At 33.2% G+C, this 13,311-nt stretch overlaps 1 protein-coding gene across 4 annotated transcripts in view; it reads left to right on the top strand.

Annotated features, from left to right (window-relative positions):
* LOC141502675 (adhesion G-protein coupled receptor V1-like) overlaps positions 1 to 13,311 on the top strand; it is a 456,940-nt gene that overhangs the window by 182,184 nt on the left and 261,445 nt on the right. For all 4 annotated transcript variants that reach the window (XM_074207517.1, XM_074207518.1, XM_074207514.1 and 1 more), the window contains 7 exons: positions 2,492 to 2,754; positions 4,517 to 4,692; positions 6,622 to 6,746; positions 9,129 to 9,289; positions 9,375 to 9,521; positions 11,554 to 11,661; positions 12,455 to 12,719. In XM_074207517.1, the coding sequence (XP_074063618.1) occupies positions 2,492 to 2,754; positions 4,517 to 4,692; positions 6,622 to 6,746; positions 9,129 to 9,289; positions 9,375 to 9,521; positions 11,554 to 11,661; positions 12,455 to 12,719 (1,245 nt within the window). The remainder of the gene's footprint in view (positions 1 to 2,491; positions 2,755 to 4,516; positions 4,693 to 6,621; positions 6,747 to 9,128; positions 9,290 to 9,374; positions 9,522 to 11,553; positions 11,662 to 12,454; positions 12,720 to 13,311) is intronic.

The following is a 13,311-nucleotide window of genomic DNA, read 5'->3' as shown; positions in this document are numbered from 1 at the left end:
ATGACAATGAATGTTTTTTAATGTCATTTCCGTTGATAAGTGCATAACCTAGGGGGAAAAACAACTAACAGCTTAATTCAGTATTATCTTCTTAGCTATATTATAGGGTTGAAAGTGCAATGGAATGTTGAACAGATCCCTGTCATTATATTTCACTTCATCCTCTGAATCTATTGAGTGATGACAAAACTTGACCATGATCCCTATGCTGCCTTTTACAATCTATCAGACCTTGAACTCAAATAAGACTCCCACCTATGAAACTCCCAACTTTTTTGTAGCATTTCCACTGAGATATTCAGGGTTCCATAATTCCTCATGACATAATTGTGAGCTGACAAGAATTGAGAATCATAATTGTTTGCTGACTTCTGGGAAGGTAAGAAATTGGTGAAGAACAGTATAAATGAAGAAATTATATGGGTGACCAGTACTTTAGTTAGTGTCTTTTTGTTCCTTCAATTAAGCCCTTTATCTCCTTTTTTTTCTCATAATACAAATGCAAAATACTTAGACCTTTATCTGAAATCTTCAACAGAGAAAAAAGTTATGGAGAAAAACGTAAAGAATGTTAAGAACCTGATCTCTTGATTTTCATGTATTATTATTTCTAGCTTTAAAATTGAGGTTCTTAAGACTCTTGAAGAGTTGCATGAATCTGCATGGTTCTTTCAAAGCTGGAATGAAATTTCTCAAGGAAATTATGTAGAGGGGCAGCTAGGTGGTACAGGGGATAGAGCACTGTCTCTGGAGTCAGGAATACTTGAGGTCAAATCTGGCCTCAGACACTTAATAATTACCTAGCTGTGTGGCCTTGGACAAGCCACTTAAGCCCACTTACCTTGCAATAACCTTAAAAAAAAGGAAGAAAAAAGAAAATTATGCAGGGAAAAACTCTGTTTTTAGAAATTGTTCAAATGAATAAGATGGGGGATGGAAGTGTCACATAAAATATAGGAGGAGTTTAAATCATTTAGTAGGTATTTAATCCTGGGCAAGTTTTATAACCTCTCTTAGGCTTAGTGTGCATGTTATGATCAAGTGATGATCAAGTTATGATCAAGTGAAATATTTATAAAGGACTTCACAAACCTTAAAATACTACATAAGTCCTAAGTATTGAAATAGTGGCTAATTCTTGTGGTTTAGTTGTTTTTCAGTTTTATCTGACTCTTCGTGACCCCCATCTGGGGTTTTCTTGACAGATACTGAAGGGGTTTGCCATTTCCTTCTCCAGTTCCTTTTACAGATGAGAAAACTGAGGCAAACAGGGTTAAGTCACTTGCCCAGGATCACACAGCTAGTAAGTATTTGAAGTCAGATTTGAACTCAGGAAGACGAGTATTCCTGACTGATAGCCCAGTACTTTATACCATCTAGTTGCTTGATAGTGGATTATGGTGTTCTTATTCTTTTTTAGAGTTTCTTTGTATTTTCTGATGTACTTTATCAGTGGAAAACCAGAAGCAAAGGCCTGAAGTGACATATGGGATGATTAATAGACTTGAGATCTGGATGTGTTCAAGTTCTGGGCTCAGATGCACACTAGCTCTGTAGTTTAAGTTAATAATTAGTGCCCTCCATGTTCAAGAAAAGAAGGTTAGGCTAAGTTATCTCTATAGTCCCTTTTGCCTCCGATATTTTGTGATTCTAGGCTGGGCAGTACGGTTCTCCTAGACTTCTATGCAGGACCTCATGGATGAAAGTCTAAAGTACATATGATGATTTTCAAAGAATTTAGTATGTAGTTTTTGTTAATTCATTCCATCTCTTTCACTGTTCTCACTTTAAGTATTCTTAATTGTGTTTTTATTAGATTATTTATTACATATTCTCTCCTTTATCCCCTCTCTGCACTCTTGTCTTCCCCTACTGTTTCCTTCCTACCAGACTTCTTTCTCTTTCTCTGATTCTTTGTTTTATTTTTATTTTTTTATTTTTTATTATTATCTTTCTCTGATTCTAACTACCAGAGTCCTAGTCAGATGGTTCAAAATAAGAAATAGATAAGTTTTATCAGAAGAAATGCCTCTAAAGAAGATACATTATCATTTTCTTTTCTGTAGTCCCTAAGGAATATTAGATCTTTCTATCTTTTTGATTTTTGTCCCCAATGCTTAGGTCACATCTTTTTTTTTTTTTTTTTGCAAGGCAATGGGGTTAAGTGGCTTGCCCAAGGCTGCACAGCTAGATAATTATTAAGTGTCTGAGGCCAGATTTGAACTCAGGTACTCCTGACTACAGGGCAGGTGCTCTATCCACCGTGCCACCTAGTTGCCCCTAGCTCACATCTTAATAAATATTTTTTTCATTCATTCAATCACTTCTGTCTTGTCTCTCTTTTCCTGCCTTTTCTGCTTCTCCCCTCAGCCCTCTCCATTTGGAAGAGTTCATTTCAATTTAACAAGTACTCAACTGAGTGGATTCCAAGTGCTCAGCATTTAGAGCACATTATATATTGATTTCATACATTTTATTTTTATTTTGATAGCTTTAATTACTGTACTTGCCAATGATGATGGTCCTGGAGTTCTGTCATTTAATAATAGTGAACACTTCTTCCTACGAGAACCAGTGGCCCTCTATATTCAAGAAAGTGTTGCAATGTTATATATCATTCGAGAACCTGCTCAAGGGTTGTTTGGAACTGTGACTGTTCAATTTACTGTAACTGAAGTAAATTCTTCAAAGCTGTCTGAAGATCTGACCCCTTCAAAAGGATATATTGTTTTAGAAGAAGGAGTTCGATTTAAGGTAGGACATTTGCAGATAGTAAAGAATAAAATATCATTTTTATTAACTGCTTCAAGCTCTTTTGGAAATAAGATGGGTTATAAATGGTCAACTTTTAAATAAAGAAATTATACTTATTATTTTTATTCAAATAGTTTCCTGTTTCTACTCACTTGTAAACTAATGAGTGAGATTATTTAAGTAATATAGTTGCTTATGTTTTTGTTTTAGAGATCTACGCTGCTGTACCTAGATATCCTATATTTTCCAGCATTGCTTTTAAAAAATCATCATTTTATATATATATGTACATATATATATATATATCATTATGAAACCAAAGTATCTACCTTTACCATGATGCCTTAGTTATCCATGTATCTTTGGCAAGATTCTAGTTAAATAGAATATGACTTGTATCAGCATTTTTATCAGAGTCAATATCTTATATGTATATAAAAGTTGCTACTTGGAGAATGATGGAAAGAATTTGAATGAAATATATTATGATGTTTTCTCACTGAAATTGCATTATAACCTATTCAAAAATACACATATTAGATGCTAGCTATGTCTTGTACTTTACAGCTCTTTTCTTTAGAAATTATTCACACTATATAAACAATAGCTACTGAATAATAATAATGATAATAACAGCTAGTATGTATAGTACATTTAAAATTTACAAAAACTTTACAAATATAGCACTACCTATGTACTAGGAATTATACTAAACACTTTTATGATTTCACTTGATCCTCACAATAACCTTTGGAGACAGATGCTATTATTTATTCCAATTTTGCAGATGAGGAAATTTACATAATTGCCTAAGAGACTTGCCCTGGTTCACCATCCTTGAAGTCTTGCTGTACCTTAAAGCTGTTTCTCTGGTAGAATAGTCAATAAGAATCTGGTCTCTTTTACTTCTTTATCATGAACATTTCCCCACTATTTTCCACCATTGTTTTCAATTCTCACTGTGTATGCGAAGTTTCCAAGTGTGTGTGTTAACTTGATTTTGAGGTAAATTGCTTTATTTCATCATTTGTAGCAAGTGTTGCCATATAAACTGTCATTATATTCATGGTAGTCTTTTTCTTGTGCTTATCCTGGGCACTACAAGATTAGATGAACAAGTTTTACAAACTGGTGCATCTTATTTTGGGGTACATAATGAAAACAGCTCGGCCATCACCTTTGTTTTCTTCCCCAAGGTGAACCTATGTATTTTTAGTATTTCTGTGCTCCATTTTCCAACTGATACTCCACTATTATTTTAGAAATTAAAAAGGACACACCTTCAACTGCTTCAAATATGTATTTGTTTCATGAGTTTCCATGGTCAAAAAATTCATCATCAAGTGGTCATATTATATTGAACATTCCAGAGCTTCTTAACTCCTTTTGAGAAGCCAAGGTCACTTTGATACTATGATGAGGTGGTATTCAAGAATAAAGTTGGGATATATTTGACTTCATGAAGTGCTCTAAATTACAAGTCAATGTGTGATTACTATAATGAAAAGATAATTGTAGTTTTGGGACTTTGACCTGATCTTTTAAGAATAAGAAAAAGCTGGCTGTGTAAGTTATCACTTAAATACCTGAAAGAACTGAGAGATTCTGACAATAAAAACCTTCAGCTACATAAATATGCTCCTACATTATGAGAATCTGAAAATAATAAGACAATCCATGGACTGGATTATTTTGTTGTCAAAAACTGTGTGCTTTGTTGGAGTTGTACGTTAATGATGTCATCTTCTTGTTTTATTTGCAGACTCTCCACATATCTGCCATATTAGATGCAGAACCAGAGATGGATGAACATTTTATTTGCACCTTGTTCAACCCAACTGGAGGAGCGAGACTAGGGACACCTATTCAGACTCTCATAACTGTTTTGCAGAATCAAGCTCCACTGGGTCTGTTCAGTATTTGGGCAGTTGAAAATAGGTATAGTTAATATAAAGACTAAAGTTTCTGATATTGAATAGGGTGTATTCCCCTAAAGCAAAGAAAATACAGAATTCCAATTTCTTTGAGAGAACAGGATAACAGTAACCTGAATAAGTCCAGTACAAGGGGGCAGCTAGGTGGTGTAGTAGATAAAGCACCAACCCTGGAGTCAAGAGAACCTGAGTTGAAATATAGCCTCAGACACCTAATACTTTACTAGCTCTGTGATCTTGGGCAAGTCACTTAACCCCCTTGCCTTGCAAAGTAAAAACAAAACAAATTCAGTCCTAAGAGTTTAGTGCAATTTTTTACATTTCCATTGAAAATGACCTTCATAGTATTTTAAAGTATTGAGAAAATGTAATAAAAGATCGAAGCAATTATTTTGCCAAATATGAATAGTTTAATTATATAATTAACTTGAATATGTTCAACATTTCCATTTGCTGCTGAGTTTTTCCAGCATATACTTTCTTAAAAATAAGTTGTTTTCTTTGGTAATATCTTATATTTATATAGCACTTTGTAGTTTTCAAAATATTTTCTAAGGCATTACCTCATTTATAATTCCCATTGCAAGGATAGGTATAGATACTGGAACTGTGGTTTCATTGGCATTGGGAATTCCAGATTAAGGAACTCATTTCTATCAATGCAAGTTGTTATTTTCTCTATAGCTTTTAGTGTTGAGAGTTGTCTACAAACCTGAAATGTTAGATGCCAACAGGGTCATGCAGCCATTATATAGAAAGGGTGGGATTTGAGCTAATCTCGTTGTTTCCAAAGTCAGCTCTCTACCTATTATGGTCCCTTCCTACAATGTGGGTATGGATGTAAGAAAGATATTATTATCTACATGGCAAAACTGGCTCCAAAATCCTATAGCTTGAAAATGACAAAAAAACAGACTTAAGTCTAGAATTCAGACTTCAGATTCAGGATTCTTTATACCATATCCATTGTCCCAATATAGATATAATCTTTCGCATTTTTCAGCTCACCTATTATTTTATAGAATTCAGTTCCACAAATTTAGTAAACATTATCATGTATCATCTTTGTTCCAGACAGTTTGATAATTCTTTTTTTTTCAAGCCAGTGGAATTAAGTGACTTGCTCACTGTCAATAAGAATCAAGTGTCTTACTTATTTTGAACTCAGTTCCTCCAGAATTAAGGGTCAGTGATCTATCCACTGTGCCACTTAGCAGCCCTCCAGTATGATAGTTCTTTTTTAAAAAAAATTTATTTAACTAAGGCAGTGGGGTTAAGTGACTTGCCCAAGGTCACACAGCTAGGCAATTATGAAGTGTCTGAGGTAATATTTGAACTCAGGTTCTCCTGACTCCAGGGCCAGTGCTCTATTCATTGCACCACCTAGCTGCCCCCCAGTATGATATTTCTTGAGAGACAAACTATTTAAATAATATATGCTTACTTTTTTTTAGATAAATTTAGTCATTGATTTATTTTCAGTCTTGTCCTAATGTCATGAAAACATTTTAGTATTTTATTTTTTATGCCATAATGCATATGTATTTGTTGAATTCTTTTATAGGTCGAGGGAAGGTGGTCCTGACTGATTATTATACTCCCAATAAGAAAGCTCCCCTTATTAATGTAGTTGCCTCACTAGGAAAAAAAATAGCCGGTGTGTGTCACAAGTGTAGTTGAAAGGAAGGTCTTCCTCAGTCTTCAGGCCAAGGTCATATCTCTACTACCCTAACAAGTCTCTATTGAACTCTCAGAGTGCACAATTCACTCTAGCTACTTTATAGATATCTAAGTGATAGCATCCTTCCCTAAAAGAGAATTTATTTATCATCAGTTCTGCCTCATTGTTCTATGCCTGTGGAGTAATTACTATTAATGGATATGAAAATGAGATTGTTTTCTGACTTTCTACAATTCTACTTATTACTTTTAGAGCCACATCTATCACCATTGAAGAAACTAACAGGACTGTTTATTTAAATGTGTCTCGGAGTAATGGGCTTAATTTAACTGTGAGTGTGGAGTGGGAGACAGTATCTGAAACTGCCTTTGGCATGAGTAAGTTCAGTTCTTTATGTAAACAAAACCTACATTCTCTTGAATGCCTTTCAACTATTTTCACTTCAGTTATTTATTGTTGAAAGTTGAGAAAAAATGAATAAAATTTAAATGTTTATTAATACAAAATAATTTCTACTTTAAAGTTCTAATACTTTTCATATTCTGTTGGTTTTCCAGGACTCATTTTATTTTAGAAAGTCTTACAATAGCTTCACAAACCTTAGCTTTTGAGAATTCATCTATGCACATGTGGACCAGAGGAGGAGAGGAAGAGACAGGGATTGAGAAAAACAGAAACAGAGAGATAAAGAGAGGGAGGGAGAGAAGGATGGAGGAAGAGAGAGAAGTATTGGTTCGTTTTTTGAGTAGTTGTTCCAGCTGAGTCTATTGTTGCCTCATTGTGAATATTTACCTGTGCAGGATGATTCTAGAAATCTCTTTTTTCATCAAACTATAAACTTTTTATTCTGCTTGGTCTGGGAAAATTAATGAGAAAAAAGTCTTAGAACATTCTAACCCTTCCTAATCAGCTAGAAGACCCCTGCTAGATTCTCTTTTCATTCCTTATGCCTCTATTATCTTTGAGTGAAATAGAAAAAGGATTATGTGTAAAATAATTACACTTTTAATTGAACCTCTTTCAAAAGTATTTTCCCTTCTAATTAGCAGTCTTACAAAACACCAAGTTTATACCTGTTGTTATTTTCTTCCTTTTAAGTTAAAGTGTTGACACCATATTTCTCCTCTTTTCCATGTGCTATAAAAAATAAAATGTATCTTTAATTAGTTCTAAGACAAACATTTGTACTGTACCTGGTACTTTCAGATAGAGATTACTGCCTTTGAAGAAACACTAGTGCCTTTCTAGCTACAGTTGTTAAAAAAATAGTATATTGTATTCCAGAGAGTTTTAAAGGGATTTTTAAGGATAATATTCCTTGTACATGATCTTCAACTTGCTTGCCAATTTTGTACACTGAATAACAGTGTAAGGTATAACTACATTATCTGAATTATTTTATATTTGAAAATCAGCTGTATTCTTTAATCACATATATCTGGTTTCTTATCTGACTAGGCAAGAACATTTAGCCTTTTTATGAAAAAATAGTGGCAGAATTTCAAGAGGTTTAATTTTGTATGAAGATGACTTCACAAGTTAATTTTTTTAGAAAAGGAATGTGTTAAAGGCATTTAAGAGCATGACGGCTTGATTAAGTAGGGCACAATATCAGCATAGTTTCTGATCTACAAAAAAAAAGTTAAGCTTCAACATTTATGTCATTTATTGCTTACTATCTCCTAATTGATGTGATTTGTGTCTTTTTCATGGATTTCTCCAAAACTGAAGGTTCCATAATGTAATTTTTTCACTCTATTTCAAAAGGGAAGTCAGAGTCTGATGAATATTTGGTTAGATGTAAAATAAATATATTAAGAAATATGGAAAATTTTAACTGTCATTCAATACATAGTTCTCTCTTGGATGCCAAACTTTTTTGGATACGTCAGGTTATTACTTCAGAGTTCTGACCAGGAAGGTCAGTTAAAGAATACAAGGCTCTTAGGATGTCTGGTAGATACTGTTTTAGATATCCATTTTTAAAATATGTGATAGTATGATAGTATTAAACTGAACAAACTGATATGGGATGAACAGCATAGTCTTTATCTCCTGAAATAATATCTGAGACATGCTGTATAATAGTGTGTACCTTTTTAAAAAATATCATTAATATTCTTTCTTTTATTTTCTTCATTTTTTGATTCAACATTTTTAAACTACTTGCTATGTTCAAGGGACTTTATGTGACACAATGAAATTACTGTGACTTAAATACACACACATGCAGTATGCACAGTGTGTATCATACAGTTACATAATAAAGAATTTATTACTAAAATTTAACTACATTATCTATGGTAGAGAATGCAGACATATAGATTGGTTGACTATTTTGTTTTATTAGTACCACCTATGTCATATACATATAGATTATTTTAAAGATTTTTTTTGTTGTGTGGCAATTTTAATGTATTTAGCATATTTTTATCACTTTTTCATATGCAAGATTTTATGATTCAAACTTAGTTTTTCATGGAGTTTTTTTGTTATTTATTTCAAGGTCTGGGGGGGTAGAGAGCCCTGTCAAATAATTTCCTTACAAGCACAACTTTTTAAAGCGTTAGAATTTGAAAATTATTGCTAGAAATACTTTTTTTTTGACCTGGGCAAAATCTACAACTGAATAGTAATCTCACAAATATAGTCATTCATTGATCTCTGAATCCAAAAGTATCTTTTATTAAACTTAGAAAATATTTAAAAATGCTGCAACAATTTTCTAGTAGTAATTTTTTCCCTCTACTTTATTTCAGGGGGAATGAACAATGTACTATCTGTCCTTCAAAGTTTTGATCTAGCCTCTAGCTGGTGTTTCTTTAAATTTGAAGAATCAGTATATGGTATAATGTTAAGAATATCCTCCCAACAATTTTCTTCTCTCTACCGATGGCAAGGAATTTTTATTCAAGTTGAGGTAAATTTTAATTTTTTTAGATTTAAGTAAATTAGCTAACTGATTATTGTCTATTTCTCACCATTTTCTTATTGATTATTCTTAGGATATTAATATACAAAATCCTAAAAGCTGTCAGACATTTTATATCAATGGTTCCCCCTATATTGTGATTACTCATGGAGAAAAAGATGGAGAGAAACCTTCTATGAACAGCATATATACCATCACATCTGAATTCAAATTATTTCTGGTAAAAATTTTAATTTTTTTGCATATAACAATTCTTAAAAGACAGATTTTTATAAGTTTTTGAATGATTAGATCATATATACTCCAACTCCATGTGTAACTTATGACCAAGGATCCCCAAAGATTCTGAGTCTCACAGATGCTAGACTTTCCTAGGAAATTCTGGGGCAAGTACTCAAGGTGCATAAGGGTAGAGAGGACAGCCTTCATCTTACTCCTAAGAAGGTTCAAAGGCTGCATAGGAGTCCATAGTGTTATAGAAACACACACATTATTCAGAGGACTCCTATAAATAAGTATAAAATATAGAACATTCAGAATTATTCCTTTTATAAGTAACTGAAGTTGGGCTTGCCTTAGGAACAACACATTTCCCACTAAGTCCTACACAGCCCATCCAGAATTAATAGTTTCACCTCTGGTTTGCCTCCCAGAAGACAGATTTTAGAATTGCTGAAGAAGCAATGCACTGATATGCTAGTACAATATTTCTTTTCAGTTCCCCAGAGACCCTTTAAGGCCTTGTGATATAAGTTCCTCTGAAGTCTTAAGACTCTTAACAGAAGGGAAACATCCTTTGAACCTCTTAGATTTCCATTTTGTTTTCTATCAAAATGGTCTAAGTTACTCATTGTAATAGTTAAGGTTGGCACACGTCCACCTTTTTGCTCCCTCATGATGTGACTTTAACTTCTGTGACTTCTGCAACTTTATCGGTGAATTTTTCCCTATAAAGATGCTGGTCAAGGGATTCTTTTATACTCTTTTATTTTTTTGTAGGTTTTTTTTTGCAAGGCAAATGGGGTTAAGTGGCTTGCCCAGCTAGGTAATTATTGAATGTCTGAGACTGGATTTGAACTCAGGTACTCCTGACTCCACGGCCTGTGCTCTATCCACTGTACCACTTAGCCACCCCTTCTTTTAATACTCTTTTTAAAAAATTATTTATTTAAGGCAGTGTGCCCGAGATCACATATCTAGACAATTATTAACTGTCTGAGGACAGATTTCAACTCAGGTCCTGACTCCAAGGCAGGTGCTTTATCCACTGTACCACCTAGCTGCCTCCTCTTAAAGGCTAAATCTTCAGACTCAAACTTGGGTTTACTCTTGGGTTAGAGTTGTCTTGGAAATTAAATTTTTTTTTCTGACTAAAAGACTTGATTTGGTGATCATATTTACTAAGAAATTGAAGCTCACTCCCCACTACAATAAACAGACCAGTTCTGTAATAATCTAGCCTAGGGAAAAGTGGGAGGGAAAAAAGGGAAAAAAGAGTTTAGTAATGTGATTGTCTAACTTCTATAAGTTATTTCAAGAGGGTGGGTCCTCTGATGAGTCCAACTTTCTGAATCATCTTAGTGAAGATCATAGATATTGACAACCATTCAGGAACTATTCCCTTTCCTCTTTTTAAAAAAAATTATTTCATTCTGAAATTAAGAGATAAAATAAGAATTTTTACAATAGTAGAATAGAAAAAATACTTACACATGAAACATATATGATTTGCTGTTCCCTTTCAATATAAGTTATCAAGTAACTTTCTTTTTTCCCTTTTCCCTCATCCTAATAATTAGTCTTAGATATGTGTGTGTGTGTGTGTGTGTGTGTGTGTGTGTGTGTGTGTATGTAAAATCGTTCTATTCATACTTCTATTTATCAGAGCCCACATTCTCCTGCAAGGGGGGATGTAGCTTACTTAACTCCAGACAAAGGCTCACATCCTGTGAGTTCATTGAAATAATTGGGATAGTTCATCATATTGATAATAGAATCTTCTCATTCTTTTCCCCTCTCCCCAGATACTCATCTTTTAAAGCAATTTTTAATGTGGTTTCTTTAGGACCATAGAATCATAGATCTATAATTCTGGAAAATACTTTTCATATTTTCCTTCAAACATCTAGAAGAAAACCAATGTAAACCTAGATCTCACAGTTCCTTAAGTTAGCCAATAATGTTGACTTTGCTTTTTATAGCTCAACTTTCTTTTTCTTAGTTTTAATTGTATTGTTATGTTTTCCTTATAGGAACAGACAATTGTAGTTCCAGAAAGTAGTCAAGTAAAACATTTTACTTCAAGCAATCAACATTTTTTGATTGTTGCAAGTCAGAGGAATGATTCTGAGTTGACCCAGGTTTGATCTTTTTTCTATGTTTGAAAAAAAATCAAGGTTTCTTTATAATGTTATAACTTAGAGTTCAGAATTAAAGCAAAGTCATACTTAAATGGCAAATAAAAAAATGAAACTTATTCATTGATTTATTAAAGATTGATTAAATGTCCTGTTTCTTTTATAAAATTAATTTATTCAGTTTTCCCAGAAAGTGACTTGATTGAATGCCTCAGTAATTAAATAGTCTGGGCCACTGTTTAGGCTTAAGACAAGGTTCTTTCTTTTCCCCAAAGACCACACACACTGCTATTGTTAAGATCAAATTTGAGCCAGGATGTCTCCTTCTCAGAGAAGACTGAATATTTTCCTGCAAATTATTTTGTTTCCTATAATGGGTGGTAATATTATATTCCCAGTTACTATTGATCATAGTGAGCTTTTTTTTCAATGCCTTAACATCTTAAATTTTTTTTAATTCACATAATAATTAAGTAACTATGAACACTAAGATTCTGTAGGTCTAATGATTTTAGGAATTGATTCAGTTCCAAATAGCCCACTAAACAAAACAGGAAAAGAAAGCAATTCTGCATCAGTACCCATCTGAGGCTCATTTTTCTCCCTGCCTAAGAGGTTTATTTCCTCTCATTTTTGAAAAAAAAACAACCCAACAATCTTTTTGGCTTATGAAATTATTCTTAAGATTCAAGTGAAATAAAATATACCCTCAGAGAGGCTCTGTTTGATATATTAGATTGTCAAAAACTCTAAGGTCCCAGTATAAGATGACTTTGCTTTTGAACATCTCCTACAGGTCTTCAAATGGGTTAGTGGAAGCTTCGTGCCGCATCAAAAACTTCCTGTTCATGGAGTGAAGAGCATGACCTTGTTTTCCAGAGGAGGGTCCATGTTCCTAGCTGTCTCCCCATCTGACCCTGGACTAAATTCCATTTTGTTCAGATGGTCGGACAATGAGTTTAGTCACTTTCAAGAAGTGTCCATCATTGGGACAGTGCATGTGGAGGCTTTGACTTCAGGAGATGACATCTATTTAATTTTTGCCAAAGGAATATTTCTAGGTAATAAAATATAGCCTTAGCAGATGCACATGTCGCTATTATAGAAATCATCTAGTATTTATATAGTACTTTATATGAAAAAATTGCTTGAAAATAATTTTTAGTTAATCCGTAAAGATATTTCTTTGAGATAGACAGATGACATGTGGTTTTATAGAGGTGAAAATAGACATAGAACCCCATGACTTAAGTTCTGTCATAATATGAAGTAACAAAGAGTTGGAAATACATTTTTAAAATTTTTTGTCCATGCTAAGGTTTTTAAAACATCCTCAGGGTAGAATTGAAAATACTTGGTCTTGATAGTTTTGAACTGATAATACAAAATTTATCATGTTAAAATTCTATGAAGCTTAAGCAACTTCTGATGCATCTTTATAAGTTGACCTGTAGTTAACGAGTGTTAGTGATACAGAATATCTGGGGACTTCAGGTAATCAAATTATTTTTGAAATTTTCTCTGTATTTAAAAAATAATTCTTCTACTTATACTATACTTTCAAAAGGAATGACCAATTGTTCTTGTAATGTAGTTAAACATTGTTTTACCTCAGTATTCCTGTTTACCATCTGTTAGTTTGGTAGCTAACTA

Source organism: Macrotis lagotis, chromosome X (genome assembly GCF_037893015.1).
Source record: "Macrotis lagotis isolate mMagLag1 chromosome X, bilby.v1.9.chrom.fasta, whole genome shotgun sequence".
Lineage (NCBI taxonomy): Eukaryota > Metazoa > Chordata > Mammalia > Peramelemorphia > Peramelidae > Macrotis > Macrotis lagotis.
This window is presented reverse-complemented; position numbering and strand designations above follow the sequence as displayed.